Below are 27,477 nucleotides of genomic sequence, written 5' to 3'. Positions count from 1 at the left end.
TCTGAAACTTGGTTAGAAACAAGCTGTAAAAGATTGTGAACACAGGATGAAAAGGGAGACCAACTCAGAAATCCTGAGCTCAGTGAAGCTGCCTCTGATGCTGTATTATACCTCTTCATGGAAGTGCATTGCATTCAGCTCAGCTCCCAAAGGCCCAAGGAGTTCCCTTTTCTGCTGCAGCTTGTCTCTACACTGTGACTGCTTTTTTTTTAGATACAAACCAGTGCTGTCATCCATTGTTACTTTATTCAAGTCTCCCTCTGCCCCAGCTACTCAGCAGTGCTTATGGCAGTATTTCCCATGACCTGCATTTTCCACAGTTTCTTTAATATTGTGCACTGTGATAGTTTGCTTCTCCTCCTCCCTGCTTGAATGCTACTATGTTAGCTAAAAAAAAAACCCAGATAGCTGCAAATTTTCACTGGTGCAGGTGCCACACTGTTTTGATCAGTTATGCTGACCCATCTCTCTGCTTTTGTATTTATTACATGTAGCACTAATGACCTAAGGTTTAAACTCACCTGCTGTGATTAGACCTTGAACAAGGGTTTCAGCAGAATGCTTTAGAAGTTAAGCTTTTACTTGTTTTTTTAGTGTAATAGCTAAATCATTGTCTTTGAGTTAATGCTACGAGGTATGCTGCAAAAGGAGTGGGAAGGTGTGGAATGTATTCTTAATGCTGGCCATAATACTTTAAATAGATTCCATGAATGTTTCTGATCCTTTTTTTGTGAGTAGTTGGAGCTAAGGGTGTTGACAAAGCGCTTCCAAAATACCCCAAATTATCAAAATTCAGTTCATGAATGGGCACTTGGCAAGTCCAAGGAAAAGATCTGTCAGCTAAGAGCAAAAATTATCAAGCTGAAAGAATGCACAAAATGTTTTGCAAGGTTAATAACCAGCGTGGGTGATCAACACTTCTCAGAATGACTTATACTTGCACACTTATTTTAGTTTATTTTTACTAAGGAGGGGGTGGGTTTGGGTTTGTTTTAATTGTTTTGGTCTGGGTTTGTTTTCAGTTTGGCTCTGCAAAAGGAGAGCTTTGTTTTACCAGTGCAGCCCAAAGAAATAAAAAATATGAAGACAGATTGTTCTCATATCCAAACCCTGCACCTGTTCTGAGCAGGGTAATTGCTAACAAGCTGCTCTCTTTTTAAAATGCCCATTATCCACGGAGCTGACAGAATCCTGCATTCCTCTGAAAGTGGCATTTTACAATGACTCTGAAAAGAAGTGCCAATGTTTTCATGAATAAAGATATTGACCGGGGAAAGCAATTGTGTGACCATAATGACTGAGACAAGAACTGTAGCAACAGGATCTTATAACACAGTGGATTGTAAAGGGAACATGAGGGATGGAAATGATAGGTACTTATGCAAATAGGTTAGAGCTATCCTGTGCCACTTTGTGGATCTGTCTTTTAGTCTCTCTTGCTATCTAGGCCATGGGATTAGTCAAAAACAGCTGGAAAGGAATGGACACAATCACTTAATCACAAAGTCAGAAGGCTTGCTGGGGTAATTTCCCTTCAAATAGCACACTGCAAGCCCAGGGCAGGTAGTACTTAATATCAGTTGCAAGCCCAGCTCTATAATGAGCTTTGGAAAGACTGCAATATTTCTGTTATAAGTGTATTGAGTCTGTCTTTTAAAACACCTGAAATGCGACGTGAAATTATTTGTCTTTTTTCATTTATCACCTTTTCTTCATGTTTGGGGAATGGAAATGGCAAGAGTTTAATTAAGTGATACTGTTGTGATTACATCTAAGCTGCAGAGTGAGACTCATTCTCATTCCTACTGCAAAGCAAATTGCATTTGCTTTTCCTACTCTTAATGCACTTTGCCCCTGAAATTCTTGCCAAAATAAGGCAGGGCTGTGACTCTTGTTAGTGCTTTTCTCTGTAGGCTTTGTCCTGGTGACAGAACAGCATTAGAAAAAGAGGAAAAAGAAGACAAAAAAAAATCAGATGATTAATTCATGACTTTAGAAGATGCCATTCTGGCAGAAAATGTTTCAGCCCAAAACTGCTGCAGCCCAAAACTACAGCCCAGAGCTCCTCTGAGACCTTTCCTCCATCCTTGGTGCCTCAACACAAAGCCAGGCAAGCACCATGCAGCTCAGAGCTGGAGGGTTTTGTGTCCCAAATATCCACATCTAGGAGTAAAGACCAATGTGCATCTGCAGCCTGGTAAAGTTCACTCTGGACTGCAGAAATAGTGGCAGAATCTCTGCTTTCAGTGTGAGCTGTACCCAGCAGAAATAGTTAAAACTGCTTCAATTCTTGTTCTTATTTTTTCTAGAGAAGTGCATGTTTTCTGCATTTGGCTCATCCCACCATTTATCAGCTGGGTTGATCCATCAAGGGCAGGAGCTCTGGGAGAAAAAGCAGTTTAGTTAAATGCCAGCTCTCAGGGTTAGTTTGTCGTGGAAATTTGGGGTTTCTCTTCTTCTTCCAGAGGGGATTCTGCATTTTAACTGAGCAATGTCTCCTGGAAAAGCCTGGCAGAGGCACTCTGTGGTCGTCAGGCTTTAGCCTGTGCCCTTCCATGTGCTTGCTTCCACTGCTTCTGACATTATTGCCATGATGGAAATTTCACTGTGGTTTACACAAATAGTTTTCCAAGAAATTGGGGAAATGCAGTTAAAGTAATTCAAAGTCCTGACTTACTAGTGCAGCCTGTTATGCCAATATTTTCTGACCTTTTGTTCTCTTACAACAACCTTAGTTGTACACACTTGCTGGAGAAATTATGTCTTAAAGACTTTTTATCCTCATTGATTAACAATAAAACTGTGAGACTCAATAAGCTTTAGGAAGGAAGCTGTGATTTTTTTTCTGGTTATGCTGCTTCCAAGAAAGATTGTAAGTTTATTCAGGTAGAAATATGGAAATACTTGAAAGTTTTTTCTGGTTTTCTTCAAGGTACTACCCTCTTAATTCTGAGTGATTCTTTTTCCAGAATCAATATCCTCAGCGTTACTTAAAATATGTATTTGCATTTCTGTGTCAAGGAATAAAAAATATTTCAATATTAAATAAATCTAATGGAATTTAGTTGATTTTGTTTTTTCTATTGTAATAGGAACTTGGGTCAGGTCTTGTTACAGTTGTGTGTAATACACACACATGGTGAGTGTTTTAAGCTCTTGGTAAATGTGGTCTTTAGCATTTGGCAGCAGCAGGCATTAGGTTCTCTAACTTTGGTGCACAGTTTTTTTGGGCATGCAGTGTTTCATTTTTCTCTCTGTAGCTGTGTTTTAGTAAGGTATTAATCACAAATTACGTTCAGAAATATGTATTACTTGAGGATTGTTTTTGGCAACAATGCAATTAAATGGTTTGTGAAAAAGCTGCAATAAATATTGAGAAAACTTGAGATTGTATTATGCTTTGAGCAGCCATTTTCTGATTCATTAGAGTTAGACTGTAAAATCTATAATAACATTACAGGTAGTGTTATATATAAACCACCATATTCAAGAGTTGGTATTTTTTCAAACCACATTAACAGAAGAGCGTTTAGAAGATTAGGTCCTTAAATCTCCATCTGTGTCTGCATTGTTGTCATGTGCCAGTTAGCAGATAGTTATGGGGAAACTATATGGTGTCAAAAGCCTCTCATTGTATGGCTCTCTGTGATGTTCCCTTTTGAATGCTTCTATCTTCTTGTCACACTCAGAAATCACAGCTTCTGTCTTGCCAGTGATACACAGTCCAAAAATCCATTTAAACGCCTTTTGCTTATGGCCATTTTGAAAAGCAGTGCAAGGCTAAAAATATTTTATTGTTGAAGAACAGCAGCTTACACTATTTTAAAACTTTGTAGGTTACAGTTCAGGAGTTGCATTGCTTAGCATGAGAAAAGTTAATTGGAGATGCCCTCAATAGTGATTGTGCCATGAATTCACTTTATTATAGTAGTTTCTCTAATATTCATCAAGTGTTGTTTGTGTACAATAACATCATAAATGTCTTACAGGAATGTTGTCAGTCAATAACCAAAATGGCATCATGACCTGTATTAAATTCTCATGTAATAATTTGATACAACTCATAATTTTTATCCAAATTTTAAACCTGAATATCTTAGTGGGAGACTTAATGGAAGACTTAATGGAAGTCCTTCATTTTATGCCAGTTTCTGAGTTTTCAGCTAGCTGGAAGCTCCCTTCTTCCTCACTGTAGGTACCAATAAGCTTTGTATGCTCAGTACTTGATTCATCTCTTTGATATTCTCCTTGCAAAATTTTGCAGAAGTACTTAAAATGAAGCTTTATTTTTAGATACTGAACAATATTCATGTCTGCAGAGAAGAACCTTGTGAATAATGAGAGCTTGGTACATTTTTTAGAAGCTTTGGTACATTCATCAAGTGGTCCAGCTTCTGTCATTTTAAGTCAGCTCTTCTGAACATGGTTTCATGATGCTCTGAGGGAAACTACAGTTTTCTTACCACCACTTGGTTCTGTGAGCTACTGGATCTGGTCTGAAATTGGACTCTCTCAGGAGTCATTTAAATAAGGCTAACACTGTGATGTTTAGAATAAATTTGTATTTTCTACACTGTGCTATTAACACTTTAAAATAATTCTTCAGGGAAAAGAATAGCTAGGATGTGAGGTCACCTGCAGGACCCAGAAGTTCTGTATTTCTGTGGAAAGGCTGTGGATCCCTGCAGTGTCAGCCTGGCCAGGGCTGTCCAGAGAGGATTGAACACCACCATGCTCATATCCTAGGGTCACAAAGGAGCTCGTGAAGCAGTCATGCATGAAGAGCTGTGTCTGAGGCTGGTCAGGCTGTGGTAATTAGGATTTCACGAGGTGGGAAAGAAGATGTGTTGGGGAAGTGGGGAGATTGCTTGCTGGGTGCTTTGGTGGGCTGAGGGCTGCTGTGAGAATTCCCTGCAGGATTGCTTGTGTTGGGCAATTCCCTTTCCCTTTACTAGGCAGAAATGAACAGGCAAGAGGTTAAAAAAACAACATTAAAAAGCTAAAGACACTGCTGGAGTTGCTGCTCTGGGCGATGTGTGGTGCTGAGGTGGTGGATATGAGCCAAGAAGGCACAAGAACATTTCCACTTTCTGCTAAGACTTCTCCATTTCACACTAATTATGACCCAGAAATGCAAAATGAAATAATATGTGTGTGAAAACCTTTTACCATGCTTCTCAAAGCTTCTAAAACATAGCAGAAGGTGCTGCTTTTTTTTTTCCATAGCATTTAATTTTGAGATACTAAAGCCACGGGTAATTGTGGCAGAGAAACATTTCTGCTTGCCAGATCTAGATAGAAAAAATATTGTTTTCTGTGAGGGAAAGTTAGGGTTGTAAGAAACAATTGTACTATTTTTGTCATTGTGTTGTGAGATGTTTATGTGCTGCTTTGTCTCAAACTGTACCATGAGCATGGACAATGCATTGCTGTTATTGAAAAAAATGTAAATGGTGCCTGGCAGGAGTTAAACGTGTAACCACAGAGGATGTAGGCTTAAGTGCACTGGTAGTTACAGAAACATTCATTTAACATTTGTTACAAGCTACTGTTGTTTTTTTAATAACTAATAGGGGAGCAGTTTACAGTTGATCTACTGCCTGGAGAAAAAGAGCTTGTAGCTTCAGATGGAATACTTGCAGCCTCAGGCAGTTTTGCTAATGCTTTCTATTACAAATAAGTTTAATAGTGTGCATTAAAAAGGATGTGTATTTAAACCTTTATGGCCCATACCATGTTAGGTAGAATTACAGTAAATTGCTACATTTCATTTCTGTAATTATCTTATAAACTGCTAGTTGATATTGTCCTGAAGTTTATGTTCAGGACATTTTAACACCAGTTGTATTTTGGACAGCTTGCAGAAGATCATTTGATAGTCTCTTAGGGGTGTAAAATTACTTATATATATTTTAAAAAAAGCGAGAGATCTATTAAAAAAGCATAAGGGTTGCACACCTTTGGATGGCTCTGTGTCCTGTGGAGAAGGGAGGGCTCATGATCACCTCCCGTGCTGTGATGATAAGTGTGCACAGTGCAATTTGCCTATCACTAATAGCTCTGGAAATGTATGTTTATGAAACATGGTCTTTTCCTTTTATTTCATTTCTTTCCATTCCTGTAGGAACTTGGAAGTAACAGCCCTCCGCAGAGGAACTGGAAGGGAATTGCTATTGCGCTGCTGGTGATTCTAGTTGTTTGTTCACTCATCACTATGTCAGTCATTCTTTTAACCCCAGGTAACCTACTTCTTTATTTTATCTTATTAAAGGTGTGGGATTCATATTGCACTCATCAAAAGCAACCAATGTTAAAGTGTCTCTGGCCTGTAAGCATTTTTAACTTGTGGCTGCTGTGAATTTGGTGCCTGTAGGGACTCAGGAGCTGCTGGAGGCCTTGAGGAGCAGACGGGTTTGGGATTGGCAAGAGGTCCTTGGGTCTGTGTCAGCCTTGAGGGGCTACAGCAATCCTTGTGAGCCTCAGCAGGTGTGGGCTGATTTCAAGATGGTGTTGTTGGCTCTTGGTGTAATTTCAGATTCCCAGATGAGCCAAGAGGAAGCTGTATGCCATGGAAAGCTAATTCTGAGAATGAGACTCCTCACTGAATCACAAACATGGCTCTTCCACATGTACCTGCACAGGCTTCTTCCCTTTTCTTTCTCTCAGAAACAGAGAGGGAAAAATAATGATTCAGTCACAGAAAAAAAGGGAGAGGGCAAGAAGTAGACAAAGAGAGCAAGCACTGAACAAGTTTTAAAGAAAAAAGGAAATTTTAGTATTGGACTAAAGTTTTAAAGTTACCATGTAAAGTACTTGGTTTGCATGGCATGCCTGGATAGCAAATATTGGTCTGCAAATATTCTGCCATTCAAGCACTCAGTTTGTGTAAACCAGAAAGTTAATGAAGCTCTTTTTAGTTAAATAATGGTTCCCTACTGTTTGGCCACGGGATGAAATCATCGAGGGAAGCTGGCTGAGTCTGTGCATGAGCAAGCAAAGCAGCAGTGCTGCTGCTTTAGAGAAAGGTGGTGAGGCTGAATGGAAAAGGATCAAAAAGCTTTGCTTGTCAGAGAGAATGAGACAGCTGGAGAGACTATGCAGCAATGCTATGGACAGTCTGCTTCTTCTGTTCTCTCTGAATATCTACTGCTTAAGCATGGTGCTGTCCAAAGTGACTGTTTGCTCATTGCCACTGAGATCGTGTGGAGAAAAATAAAAGCAAAGTTGTGCTGCTGTAGTCTCAGTGTAAAGGAGCTTCTCCAGGGAATAACAAAAAAGAGATTTTGAGGGCAAATGGTAGCATATCCATGTACACTTTAAGGCAGAAGACTGCTTTGTGTTTCAAGGAGAGGTAGCTTTTTGGGAAGGCTTGTGAAATATCAATTGTTTGCTGGAATCTACAATAATAACTACCAGTTGTGGTTCTTATACCTATATAGAATTATTAATGATGTAAAAACATAAGCTGAAGTCTTTGAAGGCACTCATGGAAAAAGAATAAACAACCTAGGGAAATGTTAACTTTTCTTTAAATATGTTAAAAAAGCTGAGTGAATTACAGCATCTCTGAGGCTGTTTCAAAATCCAGAGATCTTGCTTGAAACCTTGTGTAAGCTGGGACCTACATTTCAGTTCAAGTCATGCAAGAGAAAACTAGTTCTGTCAGCTCAGATGCTCTAAGATATCCCATGGAGATTGTAAAGCTTGATATAAATAAATTCCTTTTTCCCAGAACAATCTAGGTCTGTAAAACTGGGCTTTCTTGTGGGTTGGAAATGTTTAGCATGGAAAGCTTTGGAGGTACATTGTAGGATAGATATTTCCCCTGTTTTGGCTCTAATTAGTGCTGTTCCCCCTTCACTTTCATTATTAATCTGTTTGATTATTAATTATTAATAGGGTTTGGGAAGAAGATATTTGGATACTCTGTTGGTCTGCTTGCAGGTCCTAAGCACTATAGCTGAAGCTACTTTGCCATGAATGTGTGTTAAGAACATTTTAGGATGTCCAGTATTTGAGGGGAGGAAAAAAAGTTGGGAGACCCCTTGCAATCTGGTTACTGTGAGGTGCTCACTTCCAAGCCGATACTAATTCGATACTATAAATATTTGGGTTTGAAAATTCTGCTCATAAAATATAATAGGTCTGAATGAAGATATTCAGTGCAAATGTCCTTTGTTACCTTGGGATGTTGCAGCATTCATTTCTAATACTGTTTTGAGCATCAGAGAGTTCTTTCCCTATTTAGTTCTGCCTGTACGGATGGGTGCTTTTTAGATTTCCTGTAAATTCCCCTCAACACTCTACATCATGCTGCTTCTCTTTATGGAAATGATGATAATTTCAGATGGTCATTGCTCAGAAGCCTGATTGTTTCACTGGTGTTTTTTGGAGGCAGATGTGTATTTACTGAAATGCCAAGCACAACAGCAATGATCTCTTTTGCCTGCAATTATTTCTACATTGTTTTGTCCACAATATGAGAAACTCTTTGGTCTGTATACACTAACAGTTGTCATTTGACTTCTCTCAATCTTTGAGCAACAGCTTTCCTGCCTTTTTTTATAAAGGGATCAATGTTGTCATATGGGATAATATGTTTTTAAAAGAAAGTGTGATTGATATGCAAAAGGCTTCAAAGAGGCTTTAGCTTCCACTAAAGATAGAAATGATATTAAAACTAAAAGGAAATTCTTGATTTTTTTTAATATTATCTTTTATTACATGGAATTTAACTTGAAAATACAACACTAAGCTGGAGCTGTGTTGAAATAAGAGATGTGTTTTGACCTCTTAATATCTCAGCTTCCATTCAGATCTGAAACATCTGTGTTGCAATTATGGTTGTGGTTTTAGTAAATTGTACCAACAATATTAGCAACATTTCTGATCCTTTTATATTGCTTTTCATCTGTGATAATACTCAGAATCTTTATAAATGCCTTAGTATTCTCAACAAAGAGATGGAAAAGTGGAAGACCAGACCTTCCAGTGATGTAAAATATTAGTGGCAGATTCTGAATGAACTCTCAGCCCAGTAAGCACTTGCTGGGGCTCAGCAGCTCTCTGTGAGCCCCTGTGGAAAAAGGAGTACATTAAATAAACCCCATTGCTCCCATCAAGTAGAAATTGCTACACTGCTCTGTTCCTGGGAGCAGAAGGTTTGCAGGCAAATATCCCTGCTGGGTTCCTTCAAAATTAGATACATGCAATGATGAAGAAAGTGCACGAAGATGCCAAAGAATGAGGTTACTCTTGTTAAAGCAGGGGACTGGAGTGGGAAAACTTGGAAGTTTCAGAACAGGAGCCTGTCTGTCCTCTGGGGCAACTTAATTATGAATCTAGTGATTTTTGTTTAATATTTGGAGTGGATTGCTAGAGAAGTATGTAAGAGAAAAGAAAAAAAATACTTTGGGAATAATCTTATAAATACAGCTTTACATCAGGAATTGTAGTGGCCAGTGCACAGAGTTGGCTGTTGATGAGATGCCATCATGTGGTTTGTAGGGCAGTATAAATACAGCACAGTTATCTTGTTCTGCTTTTATTCTCTTTGATGTTTTTGAGGTTTCATCACACACCTGCATCTACTGAAATAGTCATAGGCAGGTTTTTAGATATCAGTGCCTTTAAATCATTCCTGCCTTTGAATCAACTTGTTTTTTTGCTTTGCATCATGACAGTGTGTTCCACGTTGTGGGAATGATGTGAAAACCTCTCTGATCAACCAGTGTTGATCTGTATTTCAAAACTGACAAATCCTCAATTGGAAGTATTAGCAGCTGAAAGCTTTTACATGAAAAATCACCCAAAAACAGCCTAAGAGTTGTATGGATGTGGCCACCCCTGTACAGGTGTTTTGCCACAACACTTAAGGCTGTTTTTTTCATTTTGGGACTGACAGAAGTTCTAACTTCATGTTAACTTACAGTTGTTGAAAGTGTGGAAGACTCAAATGCTTTTTCTAGGATTCCTTTAGTGAGATATTGATGTTGGCATTTAAACCATGCCTGCTGATATGTGCACTTACTGTTGAGCAAAGTGGCACCTACCTCTAATCACAGACTCACAGAAAACTCACACATGATGGAGAAAAAAAGTACATCTTTTCAGAAAAATTACTTCAGAGAGCATTTAGGTCAGACACACTGTCAGAAAATGCTTTTTGTGGAAAGGTTTTGAGGAAAATCAAGCTCTGGGAAGAGAATCCATTTGGATTATGTCCAAAAGGTAACTGTTCAGGGCAGGGTTAGGGCTGACCTCTCCAACCATCTCTCATACTACTCCTAAAGGAATAGAAGCAAGCTTCTTTTTTTTTTTTTTAATTTTTTTTTTTTTTTTTGTGATGTGGATATTCATTGCAAGAATATCCAGGTTTCTGTTCAGTGCTGTATAGGCTCCCTATAACTACTGTAAATTGGCAAATAGCTTTTAAAATCTGACTATTTTCTGGCAAGTTTTCTTCCTTTGTCATGCAAACACAAAGTGAATTATACTAATTCCCAGTTATACCTGTTAGTTTGCATACTTGTTTACTAGTGGTGTTTTTCCACTTTTCAGATGGTATTTAACTTCAAGCCTTTATCTTCATTTCTAGCCTTAAAACTTTTTTTCTCCCCCAGAAAAGTCAGTAGGGAGCTTCAGTTAATGATGTGCTACAGTACATAATTATTAGTTTTATTTGCTAAGCTAGAAGGTAAATTTTATGAGGTGTTTAGGTTACATTTAACCTGCAAAATTAATATCCTATAAACTCGTGAAAAGTAGCAAGGCTATTAATTTCTACTTTTGCAGTCTTCTAGTTTAGTAAGCACAAACATGTTTGTCATTTTGAATTAATACATGCCAGCAGTTGAACTGTTTTTAGTTGGTTGTACAGATAAAAAGTAGTAATTTAGTTTTTAACATTTTGTTTTGTTTGTTGTCTTCTGTAATCTGTGTCATTTGCTATATATATATAATTTCAGACTGAAATACAGAAATGTATGGCAAATAGTGTGAGGACATTGGAAATATCATTCCTTCAAGGAATAATTCAGTAAAATTTACAGTGGAAATGAAAAAGAGATAGTAGGCTATTTTGTAATGTGGTAATAAATACAAGGTGATAAAGGGAAGTCTTTAAAATAAAAAAAAAAAATACATGCTAGAGTCAAAGAATAGTTTGGGTTGGGAGAGACCTTAGAAACCATCTCATTCCTGACCCATAAGATTGGCTCCTCATCCCTCCTGAGGTGGAGCTCTGTGCATTCCAGCTGGTCACTGACACACAGGGTCACCCCATCCTGATCTGAGTACAAACATGGTGAAGTAAATTCATTTGTGTTTGTGCTCAATAAAGATTAACCCAGTAGAGTGTTTTGAGGGTTCATGTGATGTGTTGTTCATCTTGTTACAAACTGGGCATCTGAGATATTGACAAGAGTTAAGAGTTACAAACAAGGCTCTATTTTGGTTAAAAATTAGCAATTAAAAAAAAAATTAATTTTCAAGCATCTAGTAAAGTTGCTCGAAGATGCCAGGTTTTTTTCAGTTTAGAAATGCTAATTTAAAAGCTTACCTTAAAATCCAATTTATAGTGAGATTTCTTGTCAGACGTGATAGAAGAGAACAGAGCTGGTGCTCCTTTCTTCTCTGATAGCCTTTTTGCACTCAGCAGATGTATTGTTCTAGTGATCTTTATTTAAGCAGCCAAAAAAGAATCTGTCATAGGTAAGGCAATCTTTGGCAACATAACAGCTTTTGTGAGCTTGATTGCTAGTTGGCAAAGCAGCAGGAAAGGAAGGGTCACAATAACAGAAACAAACTCAGGTGGGGTTAGAAGGGAAACCCATTTGGAATTATAAACAGCAGCCAAACATGGTGTGTTGAATCCAAACAGGTGATGGAAAACAGCTTGTTGAGGGAAGGTTGTCAGCAAGGTTATGGAGAAGGGGGATAATGGGTGTGTGAAGAGCCCAGCATTTGATGCTGTTGAGCTAGCAGTAGTGTTTTGAAGATACAAGAATGTGTTTGTGGAGCTGAGTAGAGCATACATAACAACATGTGCTCACTTTGAAGATAAAAACACAGTGTGTGGCATGAGCAAGAGCTAACAAGGTCCCATGATGTGTAAACAGAGGGATTAGGTATAAATCAAGAGAGATAATGTTGCTCAGCTGTAAAGCTCCAGTAGGACTGCAAGTGGAATATTGTGTCCCATGCTGGACTGGCAGATGAAAAAACCACCCAAACAGGCTATTTTGATCCCTGGAAGGTGGGAAGAGGGCAAAAAGCTTATTTGAGGATTAGAATGTTTGTCTTAAGAGAGAGGATTTGGACAAGTCTGCCTGCTTAGCCTTACAAGACATGAAGTGCAGGAAGAGTTGATTACACTGGTAAGTGCTTCCCAGAGCCCTGCTGTCACCTGGGATGAGGAACATGCAGAATGCAGCAGAGCTGTGGTGTGAGCAGCTGGGATGGCCTTGTGTCTATTGCAAATCCGTGATGTGCATTAAAAAGGAGTTCCTCTTCAGCACAGCAAGGATGCAGCTTAAGTGACTGCAGCAGGCAGTGCTGACATTTAAAGGCAAAAATATCATCTTGCTGTTGGTTCCAGTAAGCTTTCAGCTGGCCTCTAACTGAGAAATTTGGCTGAATGAAGACCAGTAACAAAAGTATTGATTGACTTTATGCTCTTTGAAGGTTCACATTTCCATCTGGAATGTATTACAGGATGTGACCTTTCCAAAGCACATTTCTTTGTTAAAAGTGTCCTGGTAACACAGAGGGCTGACACAGAGATGACAAGACTGCTGCTTGACTGCTGTGATTCCAGATACTCCTTTTCTGTGTGTCTGTCGTCAGAGCAGTGTTTAATATCAGTAAAGACAAAATCTGCCTAACAAAAAGTTCTTCTCGTGGACAAGGTGGGTGCCTGACACACTGGGAGAGAAATATCATAGAGAAGAGAAACAGTGCAGTAATTTAAAGTTATTTTAAAAACCTGACTGGGCATTGGACTGGGTGTGTAGGAACTGCACCAGTGCCTCTTTTTGCAATGGCACAGGTAGCAAACAGCACAGCTTTTGGCAGCTGAACAGCCCAAAGCAGTCAGGTGAAGTGCTGAGTGCTGCCAGTGATTATGCCTTGCAAACTTTGTGGGTTTGTCTTTTGACACCAAAACTTTTGCATGAATAGTAATAGTTCAGCATTACCACTGTTAATGCACCTATTGAATCTTCACCACTTATTTATTTAGCTTAGAGCACAAGAACACTGATATTTAGCAGAGCTTCTTTTCTAGTATTCTGAAGTATGGAGATGATTTCAGATGAAGGGAAATTATTTTGTTTTGTTTTGTTTTGAAAGTCAGTGTTGGTCAGTGGTCAGAAGCACAATATTCCTGGGTTCTGTCATGTTTGGGAAAAACACAAGGCTGATAGCCAAGTTATGTTGTTCTAGTCACTAGAAATCAAGAACAGACTATAAAATGTGCATGTAGAACTTTGTTTTTCGTTTTAATTTGTTTAATAGGTGAGGTTGGTTTCAAATTTACTTACAGGAAATTTTTTACTTAGTTTCTGACAGTATAAAGTACTCAATATGGGCAACATCCTTTGGCTGTCAGGAAATTTCTGTATTGGTTTGTAGCTCTTTATCATATGGGGCTGTGGTGAGGAAGAGCTTCACTGAGAAAGTTCCCCCCAAAAAAAAAAAATCCAAGCACTAAATCTTGGATTTGTCCTGTCCAAAAGGTACCAATTCTGTTTCCTGAAGCTTTACTGAACAAAAATGATACTTTTTCTTCTTGTGGGAAAAAAAAGAAAAAAGAATAAGAGCAAGGTATCAATATAAATTTCAAAAGAACTTCTGGTTCTATAATTCCATTGTTTTGCAAACAACACTGAATATACTGTTTTCTGTAATTATCTAAAATGATTTTACTGTGTTTATTTTAGACGAACTCGCAAATTCATCAGAAAACAGATTATCCTTGGAAGATCTCTTCAGAAAAGAGTTCATAGTTCATAATCCAGAAGCCAAATGGATTAATGGTAAGTTTATAAGATCTCACATAATTTGAAAGTAGGTAAAAAATTTAAGTATTGAATAATGTCATTATCCAGATACTGAGAAAAAAAATCAGTTCAAATTTCAAACCCTCTTGAAATTGGCCAGTGTCCCAGTTTTCCTTGTAGCTCTGAATCATGTCTCTTTCATTAATTTTTGAAGTGGCTTTCTAATTTTAAAGCTCTGTCCAGTAGAAATTCACTAAAATTATCTATTTATGTTCCTGACTCAGTTGGAAGCAGTGATGAAGAATTGTTTTTAAGAACTGGATCTTGTTTGTGATTCACAAGAAGATCAATTCTATTGATATCTGAACTTTGGGATTTGAGAACTGGTTCTCTTTGCATCTAGAAAAGACTTTTGAACCTTTCGATTTACTTGTACAGCTCATAGTCATTTTCTGATGTCTAGGAATTGTATTTAGTGTTCTAGTTTATTAAAGGATTTGTACATAGCGTGAAGATTCCTCCAAAATTAAGCAGTTTTAATATAAAAAAGAAAACAAAATAATTTTTTCAACTAGTTGACTTCCTTTTCTCTTGATCCCATGGTTTGTTCACATTCTTTCTGTAAGAAATGCACATGTGATGCAGTAGGAAATGTCTGGTTTGTGTCATTGTTGTCATCTTGGTGTTGCTCCAGGTGACAGAATCAAAGGAATGACAGCAGGCTTTGTGCAAAATGGAGTTTTGTTAAGGAGTGCTCTGTGCAGGGCAGGAGTTTGGCAATCTGGAGGTTGTGTATGGGAATTCAGAATGGCTTTGCATGGCAAATAATGCTTCAATTCTATCAACCTTGGCATTCAACTATATCTAGAACTGTTTTTCTTTAGTAGGGAGCTGTGTGATTGAATTGGTGCTTTATGATACACTAGAGAATGAAATGGGTGCAACAAGGCTAAGTGCATTTAAAAGCAAGAGGAGAAAAAGGAGTAAAGTATGGTCAATCTTTTTTTTCCCCTGGACCTGCTCTGGTGTTATTTGTTAGGGCTAAGAGAAGGGACTCTGAGTTTAGTTGCCCTTAGTTTCTTCTTTGGACAGATTTCTGTCTGCAGTCAGTGCAAAAAAATCTGATACTGGTTAGAGCTGGAACAGTTCTATGGCCAAGAGGAGCAGTTCCTTGTGTTTGGCTGAAAACTTTTTTCCTGATAGGACTATTTAGCTAATTAAATCATAAAGCAGTTTTTTAATTTGCTGTTCTCTGTTAAATTCACAAAACAACTGTGTTTGACCCCAACTTATCTGAAAGGCACTGGTCCTAATTGTCAAATAAAGTTATCACAGACCCAGTACTGTAAACTAAAGTGGTCATTAAAAGCAGGTAAGTAGATAGTGGAAGAAGATCCTTATGCTGGTTCTATCTATTACTCTTGTTACTCAAAAATTCCATGAGATTATTCTCCTAAGAACTCTAGTAGTTGTTCATGACATGTGCATAATATTCTATGCATAAAAATAGTACTAATTTCAAAACCCAGGACGATAAAACTAAAAGGCTATGGATGGAGTTATATTAAATACTGTTGATGCTATAAAACATGTAGTTTATTGTATTTTTTAACTCTGTTCTACAGCCTATAATAAGAGCAAAGCTTCTTTTATGGGTTTTCCAGATGTGATAAAAAGAAATGTAGAATTTGATGCTAAATCCTTGCTTGGATACAGGTTGCTTCTGTGGCCTTCAAAATCCATCTTAAAAAGTGGAATATAATTTTATTACTGTCATGCGAAAATTATAATTTTTATTAGTATCATGCAAAAATTGTTTTAAACAATCCAATCTAAAAGCTGTGAGATTGTACAGTTATGAACTTTTCCATCTCTTGAAAATAATACTAGAAATGCTGTTTGGTAAAGAAAGGCCTTGTGTTTTATTAGCAGTACAGTTGTACTAATATCCAGTCTTTCTGCAGTGATGGTTTTCTGAGTCAGTGTGAAACTTCTAAACTTGTAGTTAGGTGTTTTCTGGTGTTTATTCGCCAAAGAAATAACCAAGTCCAATAGTATTAAAAAAAAAAGGGAGGAAGAAAGGACATTTTGCTTATTAGAGTATCTGTGTGTATGAGAATTAAAGTAGGGGCAATTCAGGACTCACAAATTGTTTAGTATTTTTTATAAACACGTAAAAATGTATATGTTTTGGCAATTTTCTACATTTTCTTTGAAAATATCTAGTATATTTAATGAAATAAATATTTTGGATAATAAAAAACCCTGAGGAATAGTCTTGCAAAGCAGCATTTTTGCTTCCTGCTTCTATTTTTATTTTTAAAGTCTTTCTTTGCTGTCACTGTGGCATTGCAGTGATGGCATTGTGTGCATGGAGAATGAAATATGTAACTTCACATTCAGATTCATTACTGTGGAGCTGGAGGGGAGCATTTGGCACTTTTCTTTGGATATTGGCAGGGGAAGTGAACTCTGCACAGGATGACTTTAGCAGAAAATAAATAGCTACTTACTACCTTTTGCTCCTCTTGGAATAGGATAATTTGTGTCTATCTGAAAGTTTTATCATCTTAACCTCCTGGGAAGGGATAGGAATAGAGATGGAAAAAGTGGTTCCTGCTGTGAGCAGTTTCTTCAGGGTCTGGAGCATGTTTTGTGGAAAAACAAAAAGAAAGATTTAAGGATTTCAAGTGGCAGATGAATCACTGTGTCCTTAGGTAAGGTCTGGTATTTAACTGCTGCCCTTTAATGAAACTTTCTGTTCTGATCTTTGAATTTCTCTGACATTATCTTCCAAGCACATTATTTCTTCCTTGTTTGAAAGCTCCTTCACTACAAAATCCATCCCCTAGTCTAGTTATTTCTAGACTGCTCTTTAATGAGAAGCCCTTAAATGCAGAAGTTTTCACAGTCCATTTCCTTTTTTGCTTGAAACTGAGTCCACAATTTTATGTGCTTGCCACCAAAGTTAATAATTATGCAAATGTCTAAAGTTGGAGAGGAAATGTTGGTTTTTATCTGAGATAATCAGCTGTTGCCAAAGAAAATAAAAGAAACACTATGAGCTAGTTTTAAAAGTGACAAAATATATTCCCATTTCATATAAAATGTGAAGATGTACCTGTGGAGATATAATTTAGATTTCTTCCTCCCTTCCTTTTTTTTCTTCTTTTTTTATTTTGGTTTATTTCAAAGGCAATGTATTTTTTTTTAAACCAGAGTTGGATTTTTTTCTTTCTTTGAAGGAGTTTACAAAGGAAAAGGGTAAGAAAATAGGGATGATAGCTAGTAATTGAGTTGAAAATAACTTAGTAGTTTACTAAGCTTTGTGAGTTATAAATCTGATCACTTTGGCTGTAGAAAGACATGGTGGAGAGTACACACAACCATTAACCAGTGTAATCCCTGTTAGCTGGAAAAATGTTTAATTTCAGAAGGCCTCCCAGTTGCCTGGCATAGTTTTGGAGATGTTAAATGAGAGTACATCTTCCTTTAGCATCATTGATCTTCAGGTTTTCTAATAGGAAGTAAGAATTTCAAATGCTGCCAGTGAATAATAATGAAAGTACTTGAACCTGACAGCTCATTGGTGCTGATAAGAGCTTTGCATCAGATGGCAAAGCAGCTTGCTTTACTTGAGTTTAATCCCAGAACTGCCAGGTAGTTTAAAATATCCAGAGGAATTAAATTTGGGAAAACAGTGGGGTTAAACTTTGCCTTGCGAGAAAAAATACACATTAAGGGGCTTCAGGTATCTCAGATTGCTTCTGCTGTCCATAAACCAGTGTGGGAGTCCTTGCTGGTCTGCCAGCAGCAGCAGTCTCCAGTCTCCACATCAGCAGGCTCTTAAATCTTTCTATCAGAGCCAGACTGAAGGATTTTTTCAGGATATTTTCCCAATTTCTCTTAGGTTACTTAGAAATAGCTGTGCTGCCCTGTGAGAAATACTGAGGACTCCAAAGATTTGCATTCTGTTACTGAGATCTGTACTTACATCTTTAGCTTCAGGGACTATAGCTGCTAATGACAATAAAATTGAGAATATTTCTGTTTATTCCTCTGTGGATATGTGAATTGATTGCATTTTTTTTCTGTTTAGACAGTCTTTACCAATCTTTCCTGTATACAATGGAGCGCACTGACTCCTTGGCTGCACTCTGTGTGCTCAGTCAGCACAACAACAACATTTTCCTTATATTTGAATAAAGAATGTTGGAGAAGGAGCTGAATGATGCCCTGGGATCCTGTCTGGTGCTAAAGCTCAGCAAATCACCTGAGCCCACGTGTGTGAGTTTGTGAGTGTGCCAGCACAGGGGAAAGGGTTTGCAGTGGCACTTCAGGGAGGAAGCAAACACACTTCCTTTCTTCAACCAATCAGCCTGAATATGAATGCAGCATTTCCATGAGAGCTTTCTGGAGGAAGCATATGCTTGTACCTTTGTCTTTTGCTGTAAACTCCTGTTTTGGAATGAAGTTTATCAGTTTGTCCACCATAAAATGCAAGGTTGTCCCTGCAGTCTCAGCAGGCACACCCTGTTTAGATTAAATTTTCAAAGCAAATAATTTTTCGTGCATATATATTTTCAAGGCAAAGATTCTTCAACATATTTTTTGTTTCTTCACTTTTACAGTTTTGATATGTTTCTTTGAAGATGATAATAACCCACTCCATCTAAGTCAGAAATATTTTCACTCCAGGTTTTTTTTTAACTCAAGCCCTTGTATTAACTTTATGTACTTGTTTTATTCTTTGGGGTTTTTTTTATGTAGTTTCCAATTTTTCTGTATTAGCCTCAGCAGAAGCTTTCATTTGCTGAGTAATGGCTGGTTCTGCTGTGGGCATCTTTATTTTCACTCACTGAGGAGAAAAAAGAGTAGGTGATGACACCCCTTTTGAACATCAGGGAAACCATGGGATCAGTTTAGGGAGGAAATCCCTCTGCTCTCTTCACATTTAGCTTGCTAAACATTTATTTTGTCTAGTACAGTCTCTCAAAAAATAAAAAAAAATAACATTAAAGCATTTCTGCTTTACAGTTGACCAGTGTTTCATTGTAATATTTTGTAGACTGTGTGTTACAGTTAGCATGGAAAGATATTACCTGGCTGAAGAAGTATTACTGCTCCTCAAAACATGTTTGCTTTTTTAAAGAGCAATTGAGTGTCTGCCCGTAGTTGTGTTTGTGGTTGTCCCTGGCATGTTCCTCATGCTGTACATTGCCTTTGTCACCTGGGGAGTGAAATGTGTAGACAGTGGTCTTTGCTGGAGCTGGTGCTTTCCTTAGGTCTCTTTTGCCTCTTGTCTATCTTGAAAAATAAAAGGTTGGCCAGGGAAACCTGGCATGAAGATGGTTGAAATTGCTTTAAAATTGCTTATGGGAAAAATGGAAGTGGTTTGGGAAGCACAGCACACAGATTCCACAGTAGTACATACGCTAACTTTGTGCAGGAAAATATGGTTTAAAACATTTGGCACTTCTTAAAGGAAGCTTTTCCTGTGCATGAGATAAATATGAACTTTGTTTCACAGAGCTGAGCGTGTTGAGATGCTTGTCAGTGGATATGGGTCAAGTGCAAGAAATCAATCCATCACTGAGCAATAAAAGAAGAGATTCTGCTTCAGAATTTTTGCTGGGTTGGATTGAAGAAACAAAGAAATACCTCTATTAGAATTACATATCTATATACGTTGGTATTACTCTTGATGGATACCATGATTACTAATGATGGATATTAAGAGGAATGTCCTATGTTATTTTTTCCCTGTCCCCTAAATGAGAGTCTGAAGTGGCCAGGCTGGAATACAGCCATGGTGTGCCACTGCATTTTTGGGGTAGCAGGGCTGTGTTTGTTCTCACAGATTTGCTATGATGCTCTGTCAGGGACTTGGGCAGAAGTGAAGAGAGGTGAGTTCAGTGTCACTCGTGCCAGCTCTGCACAGAGCTCTCATTTTCTGTTGGAATCTCTCTGTGCAGAGCCTGGAGCTGGAAGCCAGGCCAGGGAGCTGTTTTGTTGCCTGTGGTTGTGTGTGAAGAGTTTCATTCTGAAAGGCAGCAGAGAGGTGCCAGACTTTGATTGTCTGGGCAGCAAAAAGCAGCCTGTAGAAGAACATAAAGAAAAATCCTAAGATAGCTCTCCAATCTTTGGAAGCTTTCAGCTATAACTCTTCTTTCCTAAAACTCCAGCAAGTGGTGTGAAATGCACACCCAGGTTTTGCCAAGTCTGAAGACAACGTTTTGGGAAAAGCCCAGAAAATTTCAAAAGATACACAGAGCATCTTCAGGCTGACTGAAGTTTCTCTCAGAAACTGCTAAAAAGAGGAATAAAAGGGAATATATGCTTGATATGATTCCACTGAGTTATTAAAATAGCTTCTTTAACATGAGAATTTAAACAATGTTGTTGTGAAATGGATTGAATGATTCAATTCTCTCCTTAGGGAATCGACTGGAGGATTTGGGGCTGTGTTTGTGCTGATGCTGAAGGTTCTCTGTGACCCAGCTGTAGATGGGTAGTTGGTCATTGGGGCAGAGGCTGTGGAGGAACCACCCTGTACTAGGAGCAACAGCAGTGCCTTGTGGTGTCCTTTGATTCAGGAATTGTAGCTTCTCAAGCTGTGGACAACCTTCGTTTAGGGAAGAACTTTTATTTTCTTGTAGTTTTAGTTTTTCTGGGTGGTATGTTTGGTGTTTTGTCCTCGTCATTGTCCTCTTTCTTCCACGGGTAATACATCAGTGGGGTTTTTCCCACAGTAATTTTTTCTCTTGGCTCTGCAGTCTGATCTTTAACCAACACTACTCAGAGTAGCTGCTTTACCTGATCTCCCCTGCCCAACCACACTGTCAGGATCTGCTGCAAGGACTGTGCTGCTTCCTGCTCTCATTATTGATGTCTCCAAGGTGCCACATTTCCTGCTTGCTCAGGAGTAGATCTTGGGTAATTTCTGCTCAGATCAACGCTGCTAATCCCTGTTGCTCCATCGATATTGGTGCCACTGTTAATGATCGTTAACAAGCATTAAACAGTGCTGTGTATTCAGGGCCATTAACTTGTGTCACCATTGCATTTGCAAATGACTTTTCCCTTCCTTCACCACCATTCTTTGTACAGCAGTACAGCATTGTGTTAGTTGTGACCTCTGCAGTGTCCTGTGGCTGTTGTCTTCTTTCAAGCATTACTATTATTGATTGCAAATTTTTTTTTCTGACATTTTGTTTTTGTTTTTCATTGGGCATGTTATACTTCTTCCACAGAGTACTTGAAATACATTTTCCTTAAGAGTCCTTACTAAGTAACAACTTACTTCTAGTTGTATTCATTGAGATGTAGCCTGATTCCATGATAGTTGAAGTTTTGGGTATGGGACAAAATCCAGAGATTGGAATATAAGTCAGGAAAAAATGAAATCAAATATTCAAACTAATGGGAGGTCAAACTACCTTTTGCCACCAATAGCCAAAACCACAGCTAATCATTGCAAACCTTCTTAAAATTTATGTCCCTATTGATTTTTCACTTATTCCACAAACCAAAGCATTAAGAATTTAACAAAGACATCAATATGCTTAGAAAACATTTACACAGGGAGAGTGTATCTGTTGCATAAGGCATCTTTTAAAAGAGTTTAGCAGAATGATTTACATTTTCTGATCAGTATTTCAGGATAGTAACCTAGTGTTGAAAGGTTAAGTACAGCAGTTCTGTATGTGAACCCTTGGGAAAGTGGACCAGACACTGAATAAATCTTATTTCTCCCTGTTTGTTGAAGCTAAAGTCTCGTGAGTGTAGTGCAGGAGTAAGTTAAACTATTCCTGTTACCATAGCGATATTCATGGGACAGGAAAGCTTTTTCTCAGAAATGCATTTCTGACTGAGACAGCAGTCCTTAATCTGATCAACAAGTCTAAACTGGATGTGCTACATCATCACTCCTAGGATGCAACCCCCTAGGGCAAATATTTTTGTTGCATGAGCAAAGCTGAGCAGTGGAAAAAGCGTTTTGGAATGGTAACAGATGATGGGTGCTGCACAGATTTGTGGGTTTCCTCCAGCCTTCCACAGTGGTTTCTGTTGCACATAACACTTAGGGATGGATCTGTTCATGTACCAGCAGGCTCATATACATGGGAAAAGCATTATTTTCATCCTGTGCCTCCTTGTGTTTTCCCCACTTACCATCACTGCTCCTCAGCACAAAGTACATCCATCGCCCAGCTGGAGCTGCAGTCCTTTCCCCATGGGATGGATTTGTTAACCTTTCCTTTGGAACCTGCTGTTTGTACCTGCAGCTGGTTTCATGGTCCCTCTTACAGGCTCATTTAAGTCTGCTCTAATTGGTTCATCAGCAATTGGATTTTCTTCAGAGGAGTGCTGTGCAGGAGAGGGATAAACCTGGAGCTGGAGCTGAGTGCAGCAGCAGCACAGTTGGCTGATTCTGCCTTGTTTCCATTTGCCTAAACCAAATCCTTGAATTTTCTTCAGTTTTCTTTCTAGACACCTCTTGAACAAACAGTTGTGTTTTGTGGCAGATAAGTAAGCTGTACAGTGCTTAAAGAAGGTATGTTTAAAAGCCAAAGTTTTACATTTCTAATCCTTACATTTTGTTGTCCATTCATTTTTTCCTTGGATTAAGAGGCAGTAAAACCAGTGTTTTCTATACCATTCTGTCTAGTTCAAATGTTTGCATAATGGGTAGTAAAAATTGCATTTTTAAACATGTATCTATTTACGGACATACCTAATATTTCATAATAAGTTTATTTCACATTTAGTCCTTTTTTGGCTTACTCTCTTTAACTGATTGTGTATTCTCTTGATTTTCCTTTTCCTGTTCAAGTGGCAGATTTCAATGAGACTGACTCATATTTGCCACTCATTCATCTATTTTCCTGGTCTGTTTTGCCCAGGACAAAGTTATTCTTCATATGAAAATGTGGTTGGCACTTGAACAGTTTTGCTTGTTATCTCTTTCAGTGTGATGCAAAAGAACTTTAGTAGGTTTGGTATGTTTAGGTTTTACTATGTTTGGGAAAGTGGAGATATCTGGTTATATTCACTGAGCTCATGTATTTGGGATTCTTTCAAGGGTCTCTTCAGTGCATCAGTTCTGTTAAATTCTCACATTAAGTGTTCGTGTTGAGCAGGAGGAGACGGAACCAGAGTTGCATGGCTTTGATCCAAACTGCATCCTGTTGCAGCTGGGATCTGTGAATTTTGGGTGCATCAGGGCTACAGGGAGAAAGGCACTGGAGGAAGAAACCCACAGAGTGAAAACTTAAACCAAGTGACAACCAAAACATGATGAGGAAAAAGGAAAACAAGTGGGTGCAGAGAAAGCAGAGGCAGGATGAGGGAAGGAAATGAAGGGACAGCCCAGGGGAGAGAACTGAGTCAGAGCATCCTCAGTGCCACAGGACAGGTGTGCTTTTCCTAAGGACAGCTCTATGCCATGACTCCAGACAGTTTGTGGGATAACACACATAAGTGGTGAGGATTTCCACTTAGTGTTTCTGACCTTTGGGAGGAGAGCTGGCCCTGGTGGTGAGGAGGAGACGTGGGGCTGCTGCCAAAGGCACTGCTGTGGTGTTGATCACATGTTGAGCCCCAAAACTGCACCTGAGCCATACTATTGCCCCAGTCCTGCTGAAACATTGCCCAAAGAGAATCTGCTGGTGTGACCTGACAGCCTCTTTGTCTAGCCAAGTGTTTTGTTTTACAACTGCAGCTGTGTCTTTATTTAGGGGTGTGTGAAGTGCGCTGAGAACAACAGTGCTATAAACTTTAAATTATTGCATTTTTGACAATCGGATTTAATTGCATTTTCAATTTACTGTTGGAGAAATCAAATGTGTCCCCCATAGTGTCTATATGGCAATGTAGAGTTGAGAGGAGCCAGAGGCAACTTGATACTTGCTTGTTTGTCCAATCTGACAAAGTTTATAGGCAATTTGTGTGAGATACTTGTAGCTACTAATCATTAGAGCAGCCTTGTATTGTTTTTCCAAATCCGTAAATATAGATTTGGCTTTGACCCATTAATGCTGCTATACAAACTCAGAGCCTCTTTAGTGAGATAAATTAAACTCTGGGCACTTTATAAAAATAAATTTACTCAAACAGGGGAATGGGAGAATCAATCAGGTTTTTGACAGAATTTAGCTATCAGCCTCCCATGCTAAGAGTCATTCAGCTTTAACCCAGTTTTTGCTGATGTTTTCCATGGTACTTTTCTCCTCAGGGATAAAGCACATCTTTAGTTTTGAGAAGGGTATCCACAGCTGAGACTTCCTTGATGAAGGCAGACCATCTCATTTTACAAGTGTCTCAAAGGGAAATGCAGAGTGTGCTTTCTGCACTTGCAGCCTACTTTAGGCACAGGACTGACCAAATTTCTTCTGCATGTGGAGCATTGATTTTTAAGTTCAGCCAAAGCTACTTGGAAGCCTAAAGTCTTCTGTGGATCTGTGACTTGCAGTTTGAAAGTACAGATTAGAAGTGCTTTAAACTTTAAAAATGTGGCCATGGAAAGCCATGACTTTTGAGTGTCCATTGCCAGTAATGGCATTACATGAAGCAGGTGAGATAATCTGTTTATTTCAGGACAGGCATTACATGAGAATTAGTTTGACTAATTTCAAAAGTTGGTTTTGACTAATTTCAAAAGTTAGTTTTGACCCCATCCTGGGGCAGCTATCTCTAGGATAAAAAGTCAGCATCATTTCTTCTCAGGCCTGGAGTCTTGTCTGCCCAACTGGGTCTGTTAACTCTGTAATGAGGATTCAGATAATGATGTATTTGTTATCAGCATCTCAGCTGAGACAGCTCATCTGTAAAGGTCACTAAGCAGTTAGATTGAGAGTGACAAGTATGGTTGGCTAAAGATACTTCTGTTAGAAATGTTTTCTGATGCTTTTTTTTTTTTTCTTTAGTTTTCACTTGCAAGTTTTGTATGAAGGAATATTTTCTGTATAAACTTTATGAGAAAGGTTCAAATAGTTCACTTCATCTTTCTTACATTTTGGACAACATCATTTTCAATTTTGAATGTTCAAGTCTTATCTTTAGTATAATAATTTCATTTTGACATTGTTATTTTAATGTGTTTTATATTACTGGGCCACACTGTTTTATTCATGCAAAAATGGTGTATTATTGGAGTGAATAGTTCAACATTTAAAAACAAGTATTTCACTATATTCTATTTGAAATTCTGAGGAATATTTTAATTAAAAAGCTAGTGATGTATAAGGTTTTCAGTTTATTCTAATTTGGAATAGAAATGCTTGCACTATCCAATATTTTGCCTTCTCTCTGGGCAATTTAGAGTAGGAGGCTCTAAGCCATATTATCAATTACAACTCCAAACCACATTATAAATTTCCCAAATGGTGATGTCATTTTCCATTCATGGAAATCTATTGCAGAGTTAATATTATAATCTGTAGCATTTCCATTGATTCTTGATGGATTCCAGATATATAAAGATATGGAAATGGGCTCCTGTTATGAGATGCTTCAAAGGTAGATGCTAATTCTTTGCTTTCTGGATAACTGCACATATAATGGAATTTATGTAAGTTATGAATTTTTATCTTTTTTCCATTTTCATGCCCAGTGTTGTACCTTGTCCTCCTAGAGGCAAGGACTCAGTGTTCCAGCAAGTTAGCCCTTTCTTTTTTTAGCAATTTAAAATGATCATATAAAATGTTACGTAAATGTTCCTCTCTGCCTAAATACTCTGCTCTCTTTTCCAGCTATTTTGTGAGCTTTTACTTTGATATATTGTTAGTTGAAACCAATTTTGCCTCTAAACTCTTGTTGGTGACCTTGATTAGCTCATGGATGTTACTGTAATGGAAATAACAACAACAGTTCTGCTGTATTATTCCAGTAGAAGTTATAATGTTAAATTATATTTTCACCTGTTTAGCTAAAGTCAGGGCAAACAGTATTGAGAAAGAGCTGAAAGTGAAAATAAATAATTTTTTTACTTCAGGTACTGCCATTACCACTGTGATTTTTTCATATGTTGTATATGGAGGTAAAGGCAGGAAATATGTCTTTCAGGACTAAATGCTTTCTGTCTCACTACCATCTTCAAAATAATCTTTTGCTAATTCTAACCAGACATTTTTTGAGTATAGGATGTGTCTGTCCTGAGTCCTGCAACACACAGCCACTGATTGGCTCACCTCTAGATTAAAATATACTCTGAATTAACAGCAGTTTTTATTTTGTTCCTCATTATGAAAGTGAACAAGTCTGCATATTCAAAACATTGCATTAATTTTTTTCTGGTTGCTCCATGGTTTTCTGCATTGGGTAAGGCCAGACTTTCAGGCAATGAAATGCAATTTGAAGTGTGGTTTGTTTTTGTTTATGAATAGAGTGCGTTGATATATCTGTAGCTGCTCAATGAATATTTGTTCCTTTAGTACCTAGTACTGAACTTTGCTACAGCATCATAATGAAATTTATTATTAAACTATTAAAGAGATTCAGCAAAGGATACCTGAGCTTAAATCAAGTCGAAAAATATGAATATTAATTTTTAAATAAATTTTAAACAATGTTTGGGAGTTTTTGTTACTTCTAGTAGATGTGATGCCTCTGAGGAGTAACATTTTATAATGTTTTATTTGTGGAATAGATTTGAAAAATACCTGTATAAATCTTGATTTTTCAGGAGGACTTTATTTTTTCAGCACCCACAACTGACTTATGATGCTCTCATATATACTAATTTAAACATAAGCTTTTTCAAAATAATATTTGCTCTTTCTTCAATGTGAAGGAATTTAGGTAATTCCTTTCTTGGGAGTCAATGTTTAGACAAGTGTGAAGAGCTCAGGGGTCAGGAAGAGCATTTGGTTTTCTAGAAAATTAGGAAATTGATACAGAGAGCTGTTAACAGCTCCTGACATTGACAGTGCTCCTGAGTGCACAGTGCTGAGCACAGGGAAACCTGCTTGATGTGGCAGGAAAAGATGGCTTGTTACATGCCTTTTCAGGAAGGTTTTTGTTCTGTTTTGTTTTGTTCTTTTTTTTGTTTTTAACAGTGTTGATGCTTGTGCTGGAATAAGGGCTGGGCTCTGATCTTTTTGGAGGTTAACCTTAATGAACCAACAGTGTCAGAAAAGAGAAATAGGCATCTGTCAGATCTCCTGTGCTTTCCCTCAGAGCTGATCATGGCCTTTCACTTTGCTTCTCAAGAAGGGGTAAAGCTTGATGCTTTGTCAGAGAATTTACTGAATAAATGAATATAAGTAAATAAGAACTTGTTTTTGTTTTGCTTTTTTTTAATGCTGTCATTTCACCATCTTTATTAAGATGTGATTAGCTGCATGTCCACAGAATCACAGAATAGTTTGGGTTAATAGAGACCTTTAAAAGTCACTTAGATCAACCATGAGCAGGGACATCTTCAATGAGATCAGGTTGTTCAGAGCCCCATCCGACCTGACCTTGAAGGTTTCCA

At 38.0% G+C, this 27,477-nt stretch overlaps 1 protein-coding gene across 2 annotated transcripts in view; it reads left to right on the top strand.

The window, feature by feature from the left end:
• DPP10 (dipeptidyl peptidase like 10) overlaps window positions 1-27,477 on the top strand; it is a 415,449-nt gene that overhangs the window by 225,038 nt on the left and 162,934 nt on the right. For both annotated transcript variants that reach the window (XM_085067064.1, XM_085067063.1), the window contains exons 2-3: window positions 6,125-6,239; window positions 13,941-14,036. In XM_085067064.1, the coding sequence (XP_084923190.1) occupies window positions 6,125-6,239; window positions 13,941-14,036 (211 nt within the window). The remainder of the gene's footprint in view (window positions 1-6,124; window positions 6,240-13,940; window positions 14,037-27,477) is intronic.

Source organism: Lichenostomus cassidix, chromosome 7 (genome assembly GCF_008360975.1).
Source record: "Lichenostomus cassidix isolate B80296 chromosome 7, HeHo_3.0, whole genome shotgun sequence".
In the NCBI taxonomy this organism is placed as follows: Eukaryota; Metazoa; Chordata; class Aves; order Passeriformes; family Meliphagidae; genus Lichenostomus; species Lichenostomus cassidix.
The sequence above is the reverse complement of the archived record's forward strand: the minus strand, read 5'-3'. Positions and strand labels throughout refer to the sequence as shown.